This window comes from Aythya marila (assembly GCF_965140915.1).
Source record: "Aythya marila genome assembly, chromosome: 7".
Taxonomy (NCBI): domain Eukaryota; kingdom Metazoa; phylum Chordata; class Aves; order Anseriformes; family Anatidae; genus Aythya; species Aythya marila.
Genome location: NC_139048.1, coordinates 22,363,647 through 22,387,951, shown reverse-complemented (window position 1 = coordinate 22,387,951; position 24,305 = coordinate 22,363,647). Strand labels below are relative to the sequence as shown.

The following is a 24,305-nucleotide window of genomic DNA, read 5'->3' as shown; positions in this document are numbered from 1 at the left end:
CTAACACACACACAGTGGTAAACTTAACACTGGGCTTGACAAGGAGACAAGACAATAAAAACATGGCTTTTGTTTTATTGTAGTCAACCCACAGACATCCCATTATCTTAGTCACACTGAGGCTAGGTAACTAAATTGCTAGGTTTAATGTTTCAGGTCACATCAGGGAATACTTTTACCAGCAGATGTAAAGATCGTCCTTTGGCGTGGGTAGCACTCAAGGTCAGAGTCAGCAAATCCTACTCTAAAAATAGGCTCCAGTTTCAAAGTCGGTAAGGCTTCTTTTGTCGTCCTGCCACACTTCACAAAGCCCAGCCACCTAGTGCACCTGCCCAAGCTCACAGGTAAGCCTGATCAATACAAGTTTTCTGATGTTTTTCTTGTGCTCCTTTGCTTCCTGTTATAATCTAGTTTGCTAAACCACGGAAAGGACTGAGAGCTGGCAAACTTTCCAAGGCAGCTGTATTTCCAAGGCTGTTGCAGAGAAAAAAGCTTAAAACCATTACAGAATCAAGAAGGCTGAGAAAGTAGAATTTATTATTTTAAAAATAAAGTGGCCCTATTACAGAAATTTAATATATAAAATAGGAAATGAGGTTCTAAAACTGTATTCATATTAGAGGGAGAAATTCAATTGCAATTTTAAAAGATGGTTCTCAAAATGCAGTTTTCCAAGCATTTTGTGACATCCATCCCAGAATGTTTTTCTTTGATAATCCCTCCACCCTCCCAGTTAAATCTAACTTCTCCAATTCAATTACAATTCTCTCAGATGACACTGTGTTTAAGTTTCTTTGGCCACTCCCAAAAATATTTAACAAAATCTCAGCTTAATCTGTTTTAAATTAACCAGTTCAGGCAACAAAGAAGGAGACCAAAAGTAAGTTTTTTAAGAGTCATCGGTGGCTGAGAAATTCATTGAAATAACTTGTAGTTTTGAATATTCACAGCAAGAGGCTTTGGGAAATAATTACACATAGGCTATGATTCTTCTGCTTATAAAACTGTTTAAAGACAAATGCATTGCAAGAACTATTTTACAGTCCCTGAATGCTTCAAGCATAAAAATGAAGCGGTAAAATTAAGAAACTGAAGTAAATGACAGTTTTTTGTCAGGACTGGGAATAGGAACATAGGATTGTGTAATTCTTTACTTAAATATATTGCAGGTACCCCAGTATTTCCAGTTTGTATGCGCAGCACTTCGCTTCATTCTTTTGGGGCTCTTTTTAGAGAAAGATTTTTTTGGAAAGACTTGCTTCTCCTGCCTTCCAAGAAATACTTGTACAAAATTAATATTTCTTTTTGGTTTAGTGTTAGAAAAAAAATCCAAGGAACCTTTGCTTTACTGTACCTCATTCCTCTGAGGCACAGCAAGCGTCAGGTTTACAGAGGAAAGCACACATCTCTCAGTGGCTATTGCTAGCATTTGGAGCCTGAGCGAAATGTCATGGGGGTGGCATAACAGGGAGCACCACTTTTAAATTCATCTACTTAAACCATCCAACAAAGCAGGCTTTTGTTACTGCAGCTCACCAGCTCTCAGCTCAGCTGATGCACTTTGAGTCATGAAAAACTTAGAAACCAAAGCACTGTTTATATTCCTCCCAAGTGTAAACACTGCACTCCAGACAGCATGCACATTGACTTCTGCAAGGAGAACTTTCCAGTGCATAAAACAACTCTCTGCTTAGTCATACTCAAAAAAGGGTAAGTACTTTTTTTTTGTCCTGAAAGGAAGTATGTAGTTTGCATGCTAGCTAGAAGGGAAAGAACAGAACTTTTCTTAAGAATTCAGGAACTTACTTGATAGAATCCCTCTTGCTATTTCTGGAGACCCTCAGTCATTAGAGCTGATTTTTGTCTCCCTTTAGCACTGAGAAAGTGCTTACATGGAGAAAGGTTAGTAAATTAGATTCAAGTCTTTTGTGCATCTTTCTGAAAGTATATGAGAACTGGTATTCTTCATCCTTATGTCCTGTCAGGTATTTACCTCTCTTGTACATACTTGTTACGGATGTTTTTTGTCCAAGATCTTATCTTAGGTGGCTATTAACTGAAAAAGTAAGTAAATAAAAATACAAGCATTATTTCTGCAGTTGTCTGGAACCCACAAAGCTCAGGTTTGGAACCCTGGAAGATAGATGTTCCCTGATTTCAGTGTCCCCTGATTTCAGCAGAGCTAAATTCCACCTACTACATAAAAACATTCAAATATGTCAGCTTTCCATACAACATCAAAACAGAAAACAGCAAACATTTTTCAATAACAAGCACCTCATGCACAAAAACAATTTCTTAACTGTAATTACAGGGTGTATTTTTTCCTCCTCATTTTACTGTTCATCTTTCAAGTTTAATGCTCATGGCTACAGATAAATTCAATCCTTCAGGTGTTTGCAGGATGCTGAAGACCTTTCATTCCTAGCTAAACCAGAAGATTTTGCAATTGCTTGGTATTTTCACAGAGAAGTACCTTTTAGTCAATGCTTATTAGATAAAAAGCATCTGAGTACAAAACTAAAGCTGGTACACACTTGTATACACCAAATTAGATTTAATAAAGCCAGCACCGAAAAAGCCCCACTGGCAAAGGTGATTGATGTTAATACGGGCTGGGAAAGCTCCCAAGAGCAGGAAACATGGGTGGTAAAGAACGTAAAATACTCTGCTGTATAAATATGGACTGAAGTAGGCGTCGAGGCAGGGAAGTCCTGTGGCCAATGTCAGGCAGTCCAGAACAGATAATAGCATTACAGTTGTTCCTTCTGAAGGAAAGGAGAAAAATCACCTTCTGTCTCCATTTTTCTTCCCACCTTTTGTTTAGCCTGTATCATTGCTCACTTGTAGAGCACACCACCACCACTGGGCTCCAACCTTACTGGGGATCTACAAACTCAGGCACACAAACACAACTCTACATTGGCAGCCAGGGTACACGTGCTCAGGGTGATTGTAGCTACGCAGAGGAACCCTTCCTGGGTCAGGGCAGGGGGCAGGAAAGAAGGGAGGAGGGTACATAGGTCCTTGCAAAGGACAAAGAAATGCAGTCCTTCACTCTGCACCTCCGTTTTTTGTTTTCCTTTTTAAATTTCTACAGCTGACTTGGATCTTAACTCCCAGGCATGAATCCTGCCAAATTGTTTGGCATCTATAATACACAAGGCCTGCACAGCGCAAAGAGCCAAAAATATTAAGAAACACAGTATTTTGTGATGCAGATAATGACTTATAGCTTTCAGTCTCAAAGTACTCAGAAACTTCCACCACATCTGGAAAACCAGCATTAGAAATGTACACGCCATCACTGCGGCTCTGACGTTCACATCTAAATATGAGCCTCGATTCCTGCCCCCCATCTGTGAGATTACCGAACTGTAGAGCTTGTGGCTGCTGCCTCCATAAGTGTTAGCTAACCCCCTGCAGCTCTGGGGTGGCGGGGCACGTCCCTCCTGTTGTACACATCTGAAAAATGGCCCTTTTATCCTGCACCTTCCCAAGGCTTTACTGGAAACATCTGAGTAGTTCAAGGGACCAAGAACAAGGTGCAGAAAGGATACCTTTAATGGCTGTATCACTGCTCCAGCCACTAGACTGTGTTCCCTCTGTGAATTAAACAGTAGACAGACTGGCAGGTTTTCTTTTCCCCTCCTTACGCTTGCTCTACTCCCTCCCCGTTTTGTTAAAAATAAGCTAAAAAGCACTATAAACAATTCCATTTGGCAGCTGTAGAGTGGATAGCGAACATAAAGAAGAGATTCCTTTGCTATGCCTAATGCATGCTGCTTATCCAAATTAGCCACACAATTACTTCTATCAATGCAAAAATAGTTTAATGTTTTTTTTTCTAGTGCACAGCACTTGAGAATGACTTAAAATGCAGTGTAATTTGCCACAGTGTATGTCCTGAAGTGGCTCACTAATGAAAAGAGGATTAACTCTCCATTATTCTGAATTACCATTTTGTGAAATCACTAACAATATTTTCATTTATATATGTATAACCCAAGGGGGAAAAATATTCCAGCCATCCAAGTGATTAACAAATAAAATTCATTAGATAACATGCACTTTGGTCTTATTTATGAAGAGAAAGATTAGGGTATAAAAATGCAGATGACTGAATTTTTATCATCCTTGTTCTGATAATACACTTAAGTCCATGACAGCATAATTGGTGAGCACCAGCAGTTCGGCATTATATTTGCACGCTGGATTGAGAAGCAGAACCCGCAAAATGAGGCAGGCAAATTGTGCCAGCTCAAGAAGCATGCTCTGGTCCCACTGAGCCATCCCCGGCACGCAGCTGGTGACCGGCCACCACAGGGCAGCAGCAAAGGGCAGCTCACATGGCCTGGCCTTGGTTGGCACAGCAGAGAGCAAGAGAGGAGCCGTGGCTTGGTCACAGGGGAAGGATAGGATGGGGACATGCAGGTTGCATAGCTTCCTGAGGAGGAGAACCTCTCTGGGACAACAGCTCCCGCTACCTGACTCCCCTCTTCTCCCCCCTCCATGCGATAGAAGAAAGGCTGTGCTGTGCTGGAGCAGCACCTCCAGGAGCACGTGGGGCACACTGCCCCTGAATGGATGGCTACAAGGACCAGCCCTACCCCAGATTGCCTTTGCATCCAAGGTTACGTCCCCCAGCACAAGGCAGCACCACTCTGGCCCAGAAGGAGCAGCAGCAGCGGTGTCAGGCTGCCCGGGGGCGCCTGTGCAGAGGTAACCCCAGGTGCCACCCAGCTGCAGCGGCCTAATGCCCCGCGGGGACAGCCTTCCACCCCACAGGTCTGAAAAACACATCCGAGGCTTCACTGTCAGGGCTTGCCTTAGGCAAAGTCACCTTTATATCCACAACAGCGGTAAGGACAAGCACCAAAAATTTCAGTCAGTTTTCCTCCTCCTAGTCCAAACGGGCTGGCCGAGGCAATGGCCTTCCCTCAGCTCTGTTCAGTGTGCACAGAGCACGCAGTGAGAGATGAGGTGAGATATCTGGTTCCTGCAGAGACACAAACCTCTCTGTCTTTCTCCCCACCCAAATACTTCATGGGAATTAATTCCAGAGCTCAGGTAGCCCGCCAGCCCCTTCCTCCCCCTCCTCCTGGTCAAACTCTGTTACTTCATACCTAGTCTAGAGTCGATCCAAAATGCATCTTTTATTAGAGGAATTTCAACTGATGCTTGCTTGTGCTCTAAATCAATTTTAAAATCCCTGCAGTAGATAACATTGGCAAGGAATAAAAAACAAAGTTCAAGGAGCATATGGCTTCCCAGGACTGAGAGAGGAGTACTTCTCATAGGTCTAACTTTCAGAGAACTAACCAAGCTTCAGGCTGAAATGGCGTTACAGTACCACAAACAATCATTTGCAGATGTAATTGTCCTGCTTTGAGGTCTGCAGTCTCAGAGCAGGACTGCTGCTGTAACAAACCCATGTGCTGTGGCTACCAAACATAACTACTGATTTCATTTCTCTCTCTTCCTCCCCTCTCCTTTTACAGAGCCATGAATAAACGCTCAGTCAGTCCCTTGGCATCAAGGCTCTCATGCGAAGATAATTCCTTACTAGACAAATAGTCTCTCTTATCAAGTTCTAGATAACAGCCTGTTCTCTTTCAAAGTCAGACAGTGTTAGATTTATATCTCTGACAGTCCAGCATTATTTACTTTGTTGGGTCTGCATATAGAGTTAACATAACCCTGAAAGGAAAAGGGCACTCCTAGGGAACAGCTACCGGAGGCACAGAAATGGGACTTTGCGTTACTCGCAGGCACACAAGACTGAGCGCAAGGCAAGTTTGCTAAAAACAAATTCTCAGAGCCCCTTATGCATCTCAGAGGACCACTTAGCTAAACATCATCATGTTTTAGGAAGCTTGGCTGAAAGATAGATCCCCTTGCCAGTGAAAGCAAGCCAATTTGTGAACAAAGGTGTATACGTGCCAAACAAAAACTGACTCCACAATCTTGCCTAGCTTTGGAGTGCGAAACCAGGCATTACTTGGCTTTTTCAAGTCCTACAGAGAAACAGAACACAACAGGCACAGAAGAGCCCAAACCAACAAACTGGCCCCCCTGGGCATGCAGGATGTCAGTGAAAAATAGTCATCCTGCTTGCAGGAGAGCTCTGTAACTACCCAGAGTTTTATCATGAAAAGGCCACAAATGTCACCAGTTGCCAACAAAAACAAAATGTGGGAGTCACTACTCTCTCCCTGCATTTTTTTCCTCAAGTAATCAAAAACCTAGAAATTAATATAATTTGAAAACCCCTTGACCTAAAGGCACCCAACAAATCACATGGGGACGCCAGCTGCCTCGTCTGTCAGGACAGGGCAGTGCCACGCCTGAGCCCATGAGTGCAGCACTGCACTGCTGCAGCTGTACTGCACACACAGCTGGCACGGCTGCTGCTAGGGCAGGGTTCCCATGTCACACACACTTCACTGGGTTCCACCCAAGGTCCTTCAGCTGCCTGGGACTAGGAAAGTTAATTACAGACTTAAAAAAATAAAAAAGAAAAAAAGAAAAATCACACAGCAAACTAACAAAATCTGTTCAAGGGACAAGAATGTTCTCATAAAACTATGTTCCCTGCCACATCCTATGGCAGTACCTTCATAAAGGCAAGGATGGGGAAGGTGCTGTGACTCAAGACAGTCAGTGGCCATCACACAGACAAGCCTTTAGCTTCACCCACCAGCTCCAGGCTGCCCTGAGCTCCCAGTGCTCATAGTGTCAGCGCCCAATTCCTTAGTGAGGCACAGCCCTGAAGGGAAGCAGGGAGGATGGAGAACACATAACTGGGGTACAGCTAATGAGCCAGCAACTGAGGGATGCCAACCATGTAAGGGAACACTAAATCAGGATGGCAGCTGAGGAAATCACAGCAGGCAAAAGAAAATCTGGAGCTCGAAGAGATGCAAAAAGCTGACACCAAAAGATTCAATACTAACAGATAGATCTGACACACTATAGCATGTCCAAGGAATGTGTTGTTCTCAGCCACGTTAATGATACTCTGATTTTAGCTACAAGTTAACATCACACCATTGTTCCCTTCTATACTACATCCTATAGTAGTGCTCCTCCTACCACTCAGTGTGTGTGCATCTACGTTTAAAAAATAAAAATAATAAGCCCGAAAGCCTGGAAAGAAGGAGGTCCTTGCTCCTTAGCAAGAGCCCACCCTGCTAAACAATATTTTGTCAGTCAGTGGGAAGGGAATTGATGCTAAAAAGCAAACTCTTGTTCCTGGAAATAGCCTGCATGGTTCATTGTGCAGGTCTGCAGTAAGATCTTGAACGTACAGAAGTGGTGCACTCAGCACTGACCTGAATGGGTATGCTCAATCTCATTGGGTTGCTGAAAATCAAATACAGGAGAAGCCTTTAGGAGACCTGCACTTTATGGAAGCACCACATCTTACGTTTCCCCCACCGAGTTCTAGCTACCCCAAGATTCCTTGGATCAGGCTGCCACACCTGCCAAATTCTTACCACTGGACTTTCCAAGAAACAAATTCCCAGTGGCAATCAAACTTCAGCAGTCACAATGCCTTGGCTTTTGTTCCTGTTGCTGGTGAGCTCTCACAAAGCATTCCTCACCTGGTTCAGGGGAGGCAGAAATCCAGGTGACAGTTCATCTCTGCCACTCAGCAGCTGCATCCACCTCACACCACGTCCCATCACACCTAGCCAGTGCTGCCCCCAGTGCCCCATAACCAGAGCAGAACTCACTGGCTTTGTGCTTCTCGCCTTAACGTTCTGTTTTGGTTGCATTCCAGTTTCCTGCACAGCCTGGGCACACCACACCATGGACAAAACGCCATCAGCAGGTTTGAACACTGGGAAGAAAAATGCATACATGGCAATCAAAGTAGATCCCGATGAGGATTACTGTACCCCAGGTGCATTTGAATTGGAGCGACTCTTCTGGAAAGGATGCCCGAAGTACACTCATGTCAATGAAGTCTGGCCCAACCTCTACATCGGAGATGAGTAAGTGCCTGCTACCTCTACGCAGATGATGAGTAAGCATACATAGTACATCTCTTCTACCTAGGAGATGAGTAAACTGTACTAAGTACAGCTCACAACTGTGTCCTTACACAGTTACACTGACTGAAGGGCACTTCCTAGCTCTCTTGTACCATAGCTTTGTGCCATAGCTTAGGTTGGTTTGAACTCAAAATGTAATTCTTGAAAAGTGACCGAAAAGACAGCTGAACTTCCAGTTGTATTTCTGTGCTTCCAAGCTTGTGCCTGCATACATGGAGTACTCTGCACTTCCAAATTGCTCAAGAGATTAAAACAAATGGTACCCTGCTGAAAGGCAAAGCTGCAGAGATGCATCTCACTGATCAGACCAAATGTGATTTGGAAAAAAAAAAAAACAACAAGCCTGCAAAACAGACTTAGCTCTGTGGAACACAGGACTAAGCTGAAACAGGCTATTCCGACATGCAGAGCCAATTGACACGGCAGACAGGCCGTCAGAAAATCCCCCAACCCAAACCCTGAGCAGAGCAAGAGAGCCTTTCTTACCCCTTAGGCATTATTGGTACACTTCCATTTTCCTCTACACCCTTCCCTAACATGACGTTTATTTTAAACCATCACTCTAAGGCACAAGCAGGAGCCCCACTGACTCCAAAGCTCTCAATAATTTTTTTAAAAGGTCCTAAAATTCATCTGTTACCAGCTTATAAAAGAAGAAAGATACACAGCTTTGGAAGTTATGAGGCTCCTAATATCATCGACCAATTACTTTTGTGGCGCCAGAGGCAACAGAGAGACACACTGGAGATCTGGGCTTTAACCAAGCAGGGGCTGCCACTGGAGGGGGGGGGGGGGGAATTGTCTGCTCAAGAACAAGAGAAAATAGGTTTGAGATGTTTTCTCCCCATCCTATCCTGCCCTTTTTGTTAGATACATGTATTTCTAGTTCAAGATTCAGCAAAAAAGAACAGCTTCTTCTGGCGTTCATTTCCTACTTCCTTATTCAGTCACCAGAACTATTCTGAATGACATGGTAAGGATAAGTTCCCTCTCACCTCTGTGATAAAGCTCCTGCTTAGCCTTCTGAGCAAAGGGGCCCAAAAAGGCAATGGGTCTTTGGCCAGCTGTAGTCTGTAAGCCCAGGACACTCTCCTACTGACTGTCTTTCTTGTCACAGTGGCTTGTTACACCTTGCAATTGAGTAACTGCTAAGAGCTGTGACTCTGAATAAAATGCACACTTCCACTTAGTACGAACTAAGCAGAGATATAGATAAACAAGCTTCTTGAGAGATATTTACAGCTACACCCATTTAAGCTGAGCAGCTGTTTATTTCTGCAGGGGACAGGTCTTGAGACAGGAGGAAAAGCGATGGTGCTTCAAGGGAAAACAGGACCAGGAAAAATGAGAGAGCCAAGAGGGAAGGAAAAAGAAGCAGTGAATGGTTTTGTGCAGGGGTGAACAGAAGCAAAGTTGCACCAGAAAATGGGGTTCCCAACAAGATGACTATCATCAGCCAGCTGAAGGCAAGCTGGACAGCTAGCACCAGAAAATTCAAGATGAGAACTGGTCTGCAGGCAAGACGCAGGTTTTGTTACCAGAACAGGCACTCGACTCGAAGCAGGCAAGGTCCAGGGACCTCTAATATTTTTCCTCAGCCAGCTCCACATCTTACTTCTGACCAACAGCTTCCCCTTCAGTGTGTCAGGGGGCTTTGTATTGCTTTATTTTAAGATCTTACTGTAGCCCTGGTCACCGAAGAGCTGCTATGGAGACATGAACAGATGTTGGGTGTATTTGCATCCTTAGCCATGCTAAATTAAGGTTGATCTTAAAAGAATTTAGTGGAGCTCATCAACAAAATCAAGTGAACACACACATGCAGAGTTTATCTTCAGAGCCCTCACATCTGTGCTTCATTCCTGCCTCCTGCATTTACAAGGTTAACAGGACTTGTGACTGCTTATGGAAATGCTAATTAATTACCCTGACTACGTAACCACATCTTCCATCTAATGCAATACAGGCTATCAAGGAGCCCTGTGAGGCCACTCAATCCCTTTGTTACAAGGCTTCACTGCAGATGTTGCCCAGAGGCAATGAAATCTCCATGAGCCTGTCAGGCCCAGAATAATCAAAGCCTCAAAATATAACATGCTGTGTTCAGCTCCAATTGAAATTTTCCTCCAGCAAGTTCCAAGGACTTTTAAAAGACCAGACGCTGGAACTTGTAGGAGACAGCCCAGTGATAGGAATAAAGACTGCTTTGCCAAGATTTTGATTCATCTGCTACCAGGATTAGTGCCTGCCTTTGTCCTCCTCACATCCAGAAGCCTTCTAAAGAAATAGAAAAGCAGCTTTGTCTTGCTTCCTTCTCTCACCGGTCACCAGGTTACTTGCATGGGCAGTTTTACTGGCTAATCCCAAACCTGCCTGGTTCACTGCAATCGCATGGAAAATCTCTGCCAGACACACAGCTTGTCCTTTCTTCTTTGTGGCTTGTCAGTGATTGCCTTGTTGCTCAACACGATGTTTATGATTCCACATTCCTGAGTTTCAGTGAATATTTTAACTAAAGACAAAGAGCTCCTAACATTTTTATTTCCTCTTAGGCATCTTCTACCTCTCATCAGGATTTAAGACAATTTCAAGTCCTACTGTGCTCTCAAACTACTCCCACAGGAAAGGAAATATTCTGGAGACTAATTCCTTACAGGTTATAGACTTTTGGATAGGCATCTGAACTGAGCCTGCACTTCAAGACAGTGAAGGTCTCTGCTTGTTCCTGTAGAGCCCCAGGAGTTACAGTTTTGAGAGCTAACACACCTAAGGCTCAACATAGCATACAGGTAGCTCACGTCTATAGACTGGAGCCTATGATAATTAAAATACATAACTTTAAGGATGTTCTTGACTCATGCTCTCCCCTCTTCCCTTCTCCAGAAAACAATACAGTATGTTTCTTTCCAAGTGACTAAGTAGAAAGACAATTTATGTTAATCTAGAAGAAAACAGATGGAACTCAGGGCAACAAACAGTTACCTCCCACTGGTTAGCATTATGAACTCCTAGGACTTACACGAGTATTAATCATAGAAAAATAGGAGAGTATGTAGATTTAGATTATAACAACACTCATGAGGACATAGTTTCAACTCTGTTAGTATGAGAATCTGCCAACTCTAACAGCAGTTTAACAATCCAGAAAATCAGGTCTGTAACACTGGACAATAAACTTCTTAAAACACCAACTGTTTCCAAGACAAGTAACACTTGTCATCCAGCCTTCCCCAGACAACATCCCAGTCTACTGATGATTTCCAACACTTGATGAGGCACACAAGTGACTGAAGTTGGGACCAGGAACTGGCTACATCAAATGTGTTTGATGTCTTTGCTATATAGACAGCTGAGAGGAATTTCCTTTATATATGTTATATCACTTACAAAAACGTATGCACACAACAGAAAAAAAATCTACCATTTGGGGCTAGAGGCAAATTGGCTGCTAAATCTTTTCCTACTACAAGTTATGAAGATCTTGTTCAGTACTTTCAGTGGTACCAAAAAATTCTTCTAATTCACACTGAACAGGAGGTATCCACAGAAATCGAGCAACACTTAAGAAGGAAAAGGGGATACAATGCTACACTATCACTAGACTCCCTCAGTGCTAGAGGAAATTGGGTCAGTATTATTGGAAATTCTCTACATCTCTCCTCAGGAGGGAGAGCTGCCAGATTTTCTTAAGAAAGTGTCAGTATTGCCTATATTCAGGATGCTTCTTTCTGACACTGACCATCTGGTAAGTTACCATCCTGCATTACGCTTCCCTTCAGTGTTTAAGAAAATGGAAAAGTTTGAGAACAACAATTCCTCTTCTAGTAATGTGTTGCCTCAGATTTCCTTGTATTTTGTCAATCTGGGTCACGTCTATCTGTGGGCTTTAGGAGACTATGCTGAAACATGCTTACATTGCTCAACCTTTGCACCAAGCTTAAGAGACCTGTCTCTACTTTGAGCTCATAAACGTACCGGTTGTCTAGTCAGCCAGTACCAGCTATGAAGAGCTGACTTTCCCATGGAGGGAGCTGTTCTGTTCACTTTCCTCACAAGGAATCTCACAGAATTCCTTCCCTTCTTTTAGATGTGCTTGGATTTTTGCCATAAGCCACCTTCTCTTCCCTTGGTTAACTGCTGTTAAGATATTTAATGTGAAGGTGCAGGCTGTGGCCCTTGCAAGTTGTTTTTCCCTCTTTTCCAAATCCCATTGGTTTGGGCACCTTCCTGAGAGAAGTAGCTGGACTAGATCTTGTTCATGGCAGTATTCTGAAAAGAGAAAAAAGAGAATTGATACACTGGAGTTGGAAAATTTAAAGGAAGGATACTCTTTTACATTATAGCTAATTCACTTATATTGTCGCTTTCAGAAGGCCAAATTTGCTGCAGCACTTGCCTTTGTACAACTCTTAGCTTTAAAACTGCCAGCAGGCACAGTTAAAGTCTTGGGCGTGTCCTTTACGTGCCCTTCCACAGCCTAAGAAATGTAAATATTCCCTTAGGAACCATCTGAAAGTGGATGAGATTTTTGTTTGGGTCAGTTGGTCCCTCTGGGTGGTGGTCTGATACTATGAATATATCCCTACATGGAAGTTATTTCACCTCTGACTTTCACCACTTAGGTGGCATTCCCATATCAAAGTACTCCCCCTTGCCTCAGAACTTTCAAAACATCTTTACGAGTCCATCTGTCCTACAGTAAATGCAGGGTCTGATTCAGCAAAGCACTGAGCTTTTGCTTATCCTGCGTTGCTATACAGAGAGGGACTTATGGGTATGCTTAACTTTTAGCATATGTTTATGTGCTTTGAATTGAAGAGCTGATGAGTTTTTACTTGGGACCAATCTGCCCAGTTCATCCCTTACTAAAATGAATTATACTGAAATTTTAACTGTTATCTCCCAGTGCCACACTTCACCTCCTCGGTGTAGAAACACATTCAGGGCAGCCACTGGAGACCACAACTGCATCATGTAAGAGGAAATCAAGTGCTAATAGCACAGATGGTGAAGATGTACAAAATGAAAACAATTGAAAGAGTAATCAAATACATATGGCTTCACCTACACTGGCAATTATAGCAAACTCCTCTTTACAATGGCTACTTTAAATTCAATCACCATCACAAAAATAGAAATATTAATTGCATTTATTAGGAAATAGCAGCACTCAAAGTGGGGAAAAAAGAAAATATTGTTAGCTCGACTATTAGAGTCTGGTACTGAGCCAATTACAAGGGGAAAACTATCTGTGACATTTTCAGCTAAAAGTGAATTAGAAATTGCACAATAAATCCTCCAAAAAGGTACACAATTCATACAACAGTCTCTGCTTATCCCATGCTATTAGTCACCTCAACCAACTGTATACTTGCAAATTTTGATGCTTGATGTATTCTTTCTGTTCATCTAAAATAATAATGGTTCAAATGCGGTAAAAACTGCAAGGAAGATCAAAAGTATTCCCCTATTATCCTTGTGATATAACAAGGAGTAGCAGGCAAGATGAAACAAAAACAAAACAAACAAAAAAAAAAAACAGGCTTTGGTTCGAAAAAGGAGGTAGTGAAGGATACTTCCACAATAGTATCTACACTACAGATTCAGCTGAGGTTGAAAAGCAAGCCAGTCCTACACAGAAAGCTGGAACTCACTGGGTGGCTAAAGCTGGTCCAAGCAAACATGTCAAGGGGCACGGGCACATTTGCATTTTCAGGTGTATGGCCCCCTACATGAGAACTTAACAGCCTACTTCTGGCACACTACTACCTGACAGTCAACATGCTGCAGATACAGCATGAACTATATGATGGCAACGGCAGTCTCAACACACGCAAAGCCTGCCCCACAGCTTTTATTATCAAAATAAAAAGATGGATTATGGGAGTGAAAAGGCAGATCAGTATGACAAGCCATGGTCCAACTGGGCTGTTTGCCTAGCTCCTGGGGAAAGGCTTCAGAAGAATTAAGAAAGTTTTCAAAAGAATAGCAGAAGCATCTTTTATGAAAACATACTTATCAAGTGTAAGACTCCGGAGATGGAGTGGAAGGAAAAAGCACGTAAGTGCTTCCTAAAACCTTAGTCTTAGTATATGAAGTTTGAAACCAAGCACTCTCATTCCTGAAAGAGTAAATATCACTTAAGCTCTCCTCAAAGACACATATTCCAAAGCTCAAGACAGGCATCTCTTGCAATCCTGTGAACACTATTTTATATTGCACAGTAACTGTATCCTAAGCACCAAGAAAATTGAATATACGCTCTCATGTCAAAAACAGTGGAGTAAATAACTCCCCAGATATCTCCTTGGTACACTTATAATTTACTTAAATGAAGAGATTTCACAGAAGATGATTTAGTCAAGTCTAAGCACTTACAATGAGCTTCGTATATCAGCATTCAAGGTATATCTGTTGCTGCTCCTCACTCCCTTTGCAGGCCCTGGGCAGCACTGAGTGAGCACAGAGCGTAAGTGAGTGTACAGCCATACTCCAACAGGCCAAGGCAAAGGCCCATCTGAATGCCGATGCAAAATGAACAGCTGACTGTCTTATGTTTAATTAGAAAAAGGAGAAGGATTAATCCCATGCTGGGCCCCAAATTCACAGCACGCAGCAACGTGCAAGGCTGGGTATGGAAGACGTGACAGGAAGGGGAAAAACAGAAAAGCCTGAGGAACCAGGAAGTTTCCTCAAAGCCAGGGCACAACACTAGGCCCTGACCTAAAAAGCGTTGGCATTTTAAGCACTGAAAGATTAGGCAGCACAAGAGCAACTGGATGGATATAGGTTTAAGATTTTCATACTGAAACAAATAAATAAGGCCTGTACACAACCAGCCCTGTGCATCCTAACCAACTCCAGTTCCCAGGAGGTCAGCCAGACTGAGCTGACTGCTTATGCAGTTAGTGAAAGACAGTACCTCTTCATTCTGAACTCCTATTAAAACAACGGGGACACTGAACACTTAAAGATCCTGAGCCATAGAAAAAGACTGTAAGCACACCTGTCAGAAACATGCATTAGATGCACTCACTGGGACAAAAGGCAGTCTCCTGAGAACCTAATCTAGGAAAAAGGAAAATTGGGTTCCAGTTGAATGTAATAGTGTCAAACATTAATATGACTGTCATGTGAGCTACTCTTTGAAGTTGTCCTTGCTCAGAGCATCATCATCATTTAATTCAAATGCTTTTTATTAGCCCGAGCAGTGCTTGCAGAAACTAAGTTTGGTAGTATCTATAGTCCATCAAAACTTGCTTCAGTTTTCCACTGACCTTAACTACAATGCAATACTACTTACTATTCAGCATGTAGGACTTGCAGTAATTCTAGCTGAACACAGTTTTCATCTGAAAACATCAATCTTTCAATTGTTGGATTCATGCTTTGGGCCAAGTCCAGTGAATGGAAAACTTTCCCTCTATTCCAGGATCAGGGAGGCAAAACAAAGTAAGACCATTTGGAAGCAGAATTTGTAGTTGACATCAAGCAGTCAATTTGGCCGAAACCAGTGGTTATTCACTACCCCTTTATACGGTACAACATTTTAACAGTTTGGGGTTTTGTTAGTTTGTTTTTAGAAGTATTGGCCATCTTTACAGGCCAACACTTAAATGCCTCCGCTGGCCAAGTATATACAGCACATCTACCACAAGACAGAGAATTCTAAGGAGTAAGTCTCCTAAAATGAGGCATAAAAAGAAAAGTCTAAGTCAATCACTGCAAAAAGAACACAAAAAAGAGCGAGTATTGCCTAACCTGAGGTGAAGGTAGAAAGTCACAGTACTAGAAGCAAGATACGACTGCCTCTCTGTCCTCTACAGTCTACTGAACTTAGGCAGGGATCACATCCCTAACCCAATTTTTATTTATTTTTTAAATCACTGCATGATGGACGTGACATTATTTCATGGCAAAAATGCCAGCAGGGTCATGATATTCCCATTCCTGTCCAGAAGGGAATTTCTGCAGCGAGAACCATCTACTCAGAACAGCCAATTTTTATGAGCTTAATTTAAATCAGAAAGAGCATAGGTAAGACCTCCAGTATCTATACCCCAGTTAACTGCTCTAATCACTAGGTTCTTGACTGCTCAGAGTGGGATTTTGACTTTGACAGAGGGTGGGAAGGTGGAGTCAACTTCAAGCCATTCTGAGCTGTCACCACCAGAGTTATGAAACACAACAGGTAGCTCAGAATGAGATCTTGTGTGACAGCAAATACCTTTACACATTGAAGTGTTCAGGAAACATTCACAGAGAGAGGTATTTTTGGTTGGAAAAAGCTGTTTCACATCATGCACTAATTCATTTATGGCAGCAGTAGTTAGTGAAAATATATTAACAGAATAAAGCCTGTAGAATTTTTTCTTTTTTTTTTTTTTTTTTTTTTTTTGTAAAAAGCTCAGTAATCTTCCTATGCAGTAATGAAACTTGACAGCTTTTCCAGAACAAAACTTTCCAGAATTAAAAGCTTTCTGTAACAGAATTGTTCAGACAAAACCGAATTTTTACATGCCTGACCACAAATTCTATACTTTTTGAGGGATTTTAGGCATCTGGCAAGCACTTACAGTAGGTACTGGACACACAAAAACCTAGGATTTCCTCCTCTATCTCACATCCCTTGTCCAAGAGAAGAGAGAACAAAAATACATCTGATATTAAGCTAAAAATATTACTTTCAGCTTTCACTCGAGGCTGAAAACCCATTTTCATATCTAGTTCTTTTTGCTTTGCATCTCTGGTTTAAAAAAACATGACAGTAAAAGGAGCCTGATAGGGAGCTGTGACCACAGGAAGGGTGTGGGGCTTTTTTCTTTTTTTTTTCTCAAGAATAAATGAGGAGGAAGAGGGGGAAGCTCAGTAACTTCTTTTAGAGATGAAGAGTTTCTTTTTGAAGAAACTCTTTATCTTACTACTCACATATCACTGACTCTTCCATTAGTTCTGCAATATCAAATGATGGGAGAGAAGGGGAAATCAGCGTTCATGGGTCCTATTTCAAGTTCTGCCACCAATCTGCTTTTACGACCTTAAATAATTCATTCTATTTCTTTCAGTATCTCAAGTTTCTTCTTGTATAAGATGGATAGTAGCCAGTATTCCTGTGTTACGAGGGTGCCAGGAAAATAAAATCATTTTTAAGGTGTTCCCAGGGCCTGGGAAAGATAGTTATGAACTACAGAGGGGTCGTTCTCCATAGATGACAATATCTTAAAATTTTTACAATGGCAAATGGCTGACTTTTGAAGTATTACCAGTTTCATTAACACTTAGCACATACCAAATCAGATTTTGTTGTTGTTTTTCCTGGCTTGCTGGATGAGTAAGAAGCTTCTTCATTTACAGGACGGTTTTTGTTTTAACAGGAAAACTGCGTTAGACCGCTACAGCCTTGAGAAGGCAGGCTTCACCCACATCCTCAATGCGGCTCACGGTCAGAAAAACGTGGACACAGGGCCAGAATATTACCATGACATGGCTGTGGAGTACCATGGAGTGGAAGCAGATGATCTCCCCACTTTCAAGCTCAGCCAGTTCTTTTATTCCGCTTCTAAATTCATTGATAATGCGCTTCAGGATGAAAGAAGTAAGGAGAGTGCTGAAATTGGTTAAAAACAGGACAGTATTTACTCCATCTGATTAGAAGTGTAGTTCGCCACATCCATCCCTGTGGTAGTGAAACAAGTCCAATACAATATCACAGAGAATTCAAAACCAGCAGAACAAAACTATTTGGATAGTGATAGCAACTGAATTTAGGACCTTTCTCACTGCAGTGCAGGGTACCAACCCAACCCAAGAGCCCCTACACCAAGCTGTTGGACAAAAGTCCACATCACAATTTGCATTAAGGTCTCCTGTCCAACAGAGATTTTTTGTTGTTTTGTCTCCTTCATAGACAGCTCAGAGACCGCCAGCCATTGCATAGGGTCCTTGAATTAGCTGTCTTTTCCTCAAGTTAGTCCCTGTTAAGAAAGGTTTAATGAAAACAGGCTGCATAGTGGAATACAAGTTTTCTGCAGAGATTTCAGGCTGTCACTCCACAGCTTCACTCCCGACAAGTACAAAACCCACCTTCCTACCTGGCCATCAGCTCTGCCCCAAGCTGTAACACAGGTTTCTCTCTGCCATCTACCAAGCAGCTGGAGATGGAAACAGCTCTGACAGCAGAGATATAGAAGCATTTTGTTAAAGCCTTTATTATTTCTCAGCTTGATTACACCAATTCATTATTTGCCAACTTCCAGCAGTGTTCTATCAGAAGGTTTTAAACTGATGTGAAGGGCTACAAGCCTAGGCCTCACACTGGCTTTCAGTATCACTCCTCCTCCTCCTCCTCGCCCCCAAATACTTTATCTCAACAGGATATTTTACCAGAAACCAGCAGAGAAACTTAAGACTCTTAGCCAACCTACAAAGACCTTAATACCAGAGTCACATATCAAGTTGCTAGTCTCCTGTCAGCTTCTGTTCTTGGCTGTTTAGCTCAGCTGTAGCAAGCTACTACCTGGCTTACCCCCAAAAGCCAGCCAGATCTTTACAATTTTAGCCTTTCAGTAAATGCAGTCTACAGCAAAAGTCTCTTCCCTTATTTAGAAGAAAGTCTTGAAAGGAGTTGTTTTAAAATCAAAGTCCGCATAGAAGAGAAATAGCTTCAGGAGCTTGCTTACTTGTGAAGAAAAAGTACCTGGCATTTCAAAAAGTCTGTCTGAAGCACTGCCTTTGGGAAGGAGAGGATAACTAAAACACACCTGTGTCTAGCCATGGCTGAAGGCCAGAGGTCAGTATCAAACCAGAGTAGCTGAAGTAAGAAATGCAGACTTCCTCACTCCAATCACTCTCCTGTTCCTGTAATACCTTTGTCTGCTGCACTGAGGTACAGAAATAAGCACAAGCAAGGCTGCGAAATCTAGGAAAAACTTGCATCCCAATGCCTATAGAGGCAGGGGAGGACAGGACAGGGGAAGTGTGAACCTGCTTGTTTCAAAACCACATCAAAAAACTGCCCAGCACCAAAGCAAAAGATCCAAGTCAAAGAGTAACTGGATTAATTTCTACCAGAAACAGATCTGCACTGAAGTAGACCTTACCAGCTGCAGTAATTTGTGTAGCTGCACATTGACTGCCACATCCACATGGTTTGTAAACAATGGGAACAGATAGCTAGATATAGTGTTCATCCTATCTCTGAATGCACATCTGGTCTAGAAAGATGTTGTGCATTTCAAGGGCCTAATGAAACAACTATTTAACTGCAACTTCCTGACTGACAGGAAGCACCTAGATTCTTAAATAACATTTTATAGTAAGTAACCAAGTGCCTTTCCCCAGTGGTAGTGAAATAGGACTGCAGAACTCTATTTGGGGCTCAAAACTTCTGATCAGTAGCATAATTACACACATTACTACAAAGTCATTAGTTACTCTGCATGAGAGTTCAGAAAATGTGAACAGAGAGAAGAAGGGAAAAAAATGTTTCCACCTTTTGATCAGAACGTGTGAATGAATTTGCTTCAACTGTACACCACACTGCTTGATGTGTAACCTTCACAGCCAGCCGAGTGACCAAATACACTGACTACATGCCTTTACACAACGCTTTCTGCTGAGATGCTCAATAATCAATAATGTAGAAACAAGCTGTCATACAAATGAAGAAGCCTCTTCTGCAACAGGCCAGAAAACCTGGCAATTTAGATGCTGCCAAAACAGTTCTAATGTGATAACTCTAACTTCAAAATTTTTGTCATGGTTAAGAAGCTCCCTCATGAGAGCAGTATTTGCAGACTTTGAGCATGGGCAGATGGATGTAAGAAAGATGAAAATAGCTCAGCTGGAGGAACAAACTTTAGAGGCAAACTCAGACTGTTCACAATCATGCATGCTATCCTTCAGCTGTGCATAAAGATTTCCCAAAACACAGAATTCAGGCCTTAGGACAGCTTAAAATTTTATACCAGGGAGGCTGGTATAAAAGGAAAGGCACTGTTTTAAGGGACTTCTAAGTTCCCTTCTATGCTGCAGATTTAGTACTCATTCTCTTGGTGCTTTTGTTCCTCAAAACGTAAAACGGAAAAGAATAGGATTTTCTTTTCATGTAAAGATGTCGTGGCAAAAATTACCTTAAAGATGGATTAAAAAAATAAAAGCAATGTGAGAAGAAAACGTGAGACAGATGTAAAGACCTAAAGCATTGTACAAAAGACACCCCAACATTTACCACTCCATCTGGCTCTGGAAAGTAAATGCTACATCTAGACAGACTTTCAAGAAGCACAAGCCCACGCTAAGTGACAAGAGTAGTTCAGGGACCTGTCACCACTCAGCAGACCTCTGGCTCTACATACGGCTATTTGATGTCCTCCAAGGTGCAACTGAATATAACTGGCCAAAAGCAGAGAAAGACTGCAGGAGGATTCCCTCTTGGGAAAGACGACTTAGACTGGTCCTTACCATCGAAACTGAAGGGACCACAGAGCAGGACAGAAGGGCTATGGCTCTGTAGAATAGTTAACAGCATTTTGCTACAGTAGGCAGCCAGACTTGGAACATACACTGAAAAGCAAGATCTTAATATTCCTACAAAAAATGGCATTTCAGAAAGTTATATGGCAACTTTTTGCCTTTGTTGATATAAATATGAAACTACATTTTCTCCTAGATCCCTTCCTTCCCACACACACAAAAGCAAAGCTTTCCTTGTCATCCTATCTTGTATTTTATCACCTCAACAGCAACCCATTTACAAGGTAGGAAGCTGTAAATAGAAGCATGAGGGGCCAAACAAATGAGAGTTTTCATCCGTTTCAAATATTTGGAGTAATAATAGAAGGGATTATCATTTTCCAAGAGAGGAAGAAGCACTTTTAGTTATCAGAGAGACTGGAATTTTGCCAAGATGCCTCTAAGACTATCTGCTGGGATTAGGATGCAGACTGTAACCATTAATCCTCTAGTGTTGGCAGTTCTTGATGCATCCATTACACAGCAATGCTACTTGTGCCAACACATCCTCTTGTGCCTGGAAGCAAAGGAGTTAAATTGGCAGGAGTCATGGCTTTGTACCTAACACTTCTCACGAGGCATAACTGACAGAGATAAACTATTATTGGCCCTGATAGGACTTTTTTTTTTTCCTGTGGCAATTCAGCTTAACAGGGTGTCAGAGCGCTCCAAATCTACTTTTATTCAGCAGTTCAACCCTTTGCGTGACTCCCTGAAGGGCTTTGCACCATTTTGGAAATCTTTTGAAGTGTTTTGAAACCTGTCAGTCAGACCCAAACCCACTTACTATTACTCTTCTTCCTCCACACCTCCCTGGACACAGGGAATGCTGCATTCTAGCTCGTACCTTAAAACAAGGGCTTTCTGCTACTGGTTCAAAGTTAAACTAAGCAATGGCCCAAAGCTAAAACATGAAGCACATCTATCCAGCACAAAAAAATGTTAGCAGAGACTCTGTATTTACTGTACATGTGATGTGATCTAGATCTTGAAGGAAAATGGTGTCAGACCCCCAAAAATTTCCAATTCTGTCAGCCCCTAAAGCATTTGTTATCAACTGTTGCAGAGATAAAATCAAAGATACCTGGTTTAGGATTAAAAAGGCAATCTTCAACGTAGACTGTGTTCAGGTACTACAGAAAGCCTCAGTTTCCCCACCTGTAAAAAGATGGACCTTACAAAAATGCTGGTAAGAGTAGTCAACCCCCAAACAGAACAGAGGCACTACAGAAAAAGTCACTGTCAAAAAAAAAAACAAACACACAAAACCAAAACAACAACACACACACACATAAAAAACAAAAAACACAACATGCCATTTTCTTCTCTGCATCATCTCTCTTTGTTTCCGCAGACAAGGTCCTGGTTCACTGTGCTATGGGTCGCAGCCGGTCAGCCACGCTGGTCTTAGCTTACCTGATGATTTACAAGAACATGACAGTGGTGGATGCCATTGAACAAGTATCAAGGCACCGATGCATCTTGCCAAACCGGGGCTTCCTGAAGCAGCTGAGAGAACTGGACATAGCATTGGCACTGCAGAGGAGGAACACCAAAAACAGCCTACCATCCAATGACGATGAGACCAGCACCATGATCTAGTGTTGCTCCTGGCAGGACTGTGCTACTGGAAAAGAAACTTCATAAAAGGAGGGGAGGAAAAGGTGTAGTTAATCACACAGTCACAAGGATCTTTTGTTATCTGGAAGGTAAAACATCACAGACATTTCAAATGGTGTCACAGGATGGCAAAAGAAGGGAAGCCAAATTTAAAACGTTTGTTCTTAGGATATCCTAGCTTTAACAGTTCCTCATGACATCAACAAATAAAATCTCTTCTGTAAAGGCTTTGCAGCACAAAAGCAGACACAATTTAAACAAAACCCTATTCTGAGTACCCCAAAAAATCCTGATCCTAGTCCAAGCACATGACCTTTAAAAGAGAGGAACTAGCCATTTCTGAAGAGGTTTTGAAGGAAAAATGATGAGATACATGTAGCACAGATGAAGTGTTTAGTCCCAGAGTCCTGAAAGATTTCCCAGGAGTTGGCCTTTTTACGTTGTTTCCGGGCATCCCCATTTCTTCACATAATCTAGGGCAGCACAGTGTTTAGAGAGCCACCAGATGAGGATCAGCTATCCAGTCTTCACAACAGACTTAGCAGCACAATATGCAAGCTAGAAACAAAGCAAGATCCTTCAAAAGATCAGATGCATAAGCAGATACAATGGGTAACAATTCAAGGAGTTATACAAACATGACATTTTAGCAGTTTCAGTTTTAACTTGTTTCTCCTAAATGATTCAAATGCCTGAATTTTAAGGAAATCCTACACATACATTATCCAAGTTGATTTACTAGGCCACAAAACAAAACAAAACAAAAACAACAACAACAACAACAAAAAACTATCTCGGTGACCTAACAAGGAGAAAGCTGCTGCTGTGCTTCCAGACACTGTTACCAAATGTTTCCTCCTATGTCAGCTTTAGTCACCCCAATACCCTATTGTGCTCAAATACAGTTGCTAAGGCTATTTATTGACATTAGTCCAAATATGCAAATGGAGATACCAGATTTACTTTTCCACCTACATTTTTTCAATTTATTTGATACAAGTAACAGCAACTGTGTTTAGATAACATATGAGCTTTGTCACCTCAACGATATTTGATCTTCTTGAAACATACTGTAGAGAAGGATCAAAATTGAACCATGTTTACCTTTCTTCCATCAGTGAAAAGGTCAAGTCATCACTCTCTCCAGCAGAATTTTGCTTAATTCAATATATCAGGCAAAAGCTATTTACTACCCCATTGCGTGAGAGGAATGACCCAGCCAGCAAGTACAGGAGAGCTCTTGCCTTTACCAGCTGGAAAAATCTCTGTAATTTTGGTGCAGCATGGACTGTAGGAGTCTTGGATTCTTTTTAAAAAAAAGAAAACTAAACACACAGGTGGGGCAGAATTGTGCCGCTGAGTTCAGTATTAATCAACAAATCAAACAGAACAAAACAGAACTTGAAATCCTTCTTTGCAGATGTTAATAGTTCTTTACCAGCTTAGCAAACTCCAGCATGAAGGCCTTTATTCATTATGTCCAGCAGTGACACAGCAGCCAAGGCTGTAGACATGCATAATGCAATGCTTTTAATTTCTCACTTGTATTTGTGTGTAATAAATACCTTACCCACAAATTCTCAGACACAGCAGAAGACAATAAATACAACTAGACTACTGTTAAAAAATATTAAAGTGATGATATGAAAAACATTCATGACTGGAATACACAGACTCAGGGCCTTCCAACAAAGTCAGTGTCTTTTCACATGAATTATTAAACCAGAAATCTAAGGCAACTCAGTAGAAGCCACTTCTCAGTACAAAAATAACCAAGCAGTCAACATGCAGGTTTTAGTCCAGAAATCCTTGGAAGGGTTCCCTCAACTTTTTCCATCTACCTGAAAAGACCTTCAAATGCACCTTTTCAGAGCACCTCACTGTCTACTGCAACTAAATTCACAACGCAGACATCCAACAACTCTCCCAGCCTTATGTCTGACACGTGCATTTCAGACATGGCCCTGGTCTTTCATTTACCCTGATGGAGAAAGCTGAATGCTTTCACATCTAAGGAAGCAGTCTATTTCTTAGCATTAGCTTTACAGACAGGAATTCTGTCACATGACCTACTAAAATACAAAAAATATCTGCTTTAATTTCCCTCAGTCA

The 24,305-nt window shown here is 41.9% G+C and overlaps 1 protein-coding gene across 1 annotated transcript; it reads left to right on the top strand.

Annotated features, from left to right (window-relative positions):
• Positions 1–336: 336 nt before the first annotated feature.
• On the top strand, positions 337–22,380 carry LOC309879959 (dual specificity phosphatase 29). The gene is made up of 4 exons (XM_082764320.1): positions 337–344; positions 7,787–8,000; positions 17,435–17,655; positions 21,928–22,380. The coding sequence occupies exons 2-4, from the start codon at positions 7,816–7,818 to the stop codon at positions 22,173–22,175; spliced, it is 654 nt and encodes a 217-aa protein (XP_082620446.1). The 5' UTR covers positions 337–344; positions 7,787–7,815; the 3' UTR covers positions 22,176–22,380.
• The last annotated feature ends 1,925 nt before the right edge of the window (positions 22,381–24,305 follow it).

Coding starts and splice junctions, on each gene's coding strand:
- LOC309879959 (XM_082764320.1), top strand. CDS start 7,816: ATGGACAAAACGCCATCAGCAGGTTTGAACACTGGGAAGAAAAATGCA. Junction 8,001..17,434: donor AACCTCTACATCGGAGATGA/GTAAGTGCCTGC, acceptor TTGTTTTAACAG/GAAAACTGCGTTAGACCGCT. Junction 17,656..21,927: donor TGCGCTTCAGGATGAAAGAA/GTAAGGAGAGTG, acceptor TTGTTTCCGCAG/ACAAGGTCCTGGTTCACTGT.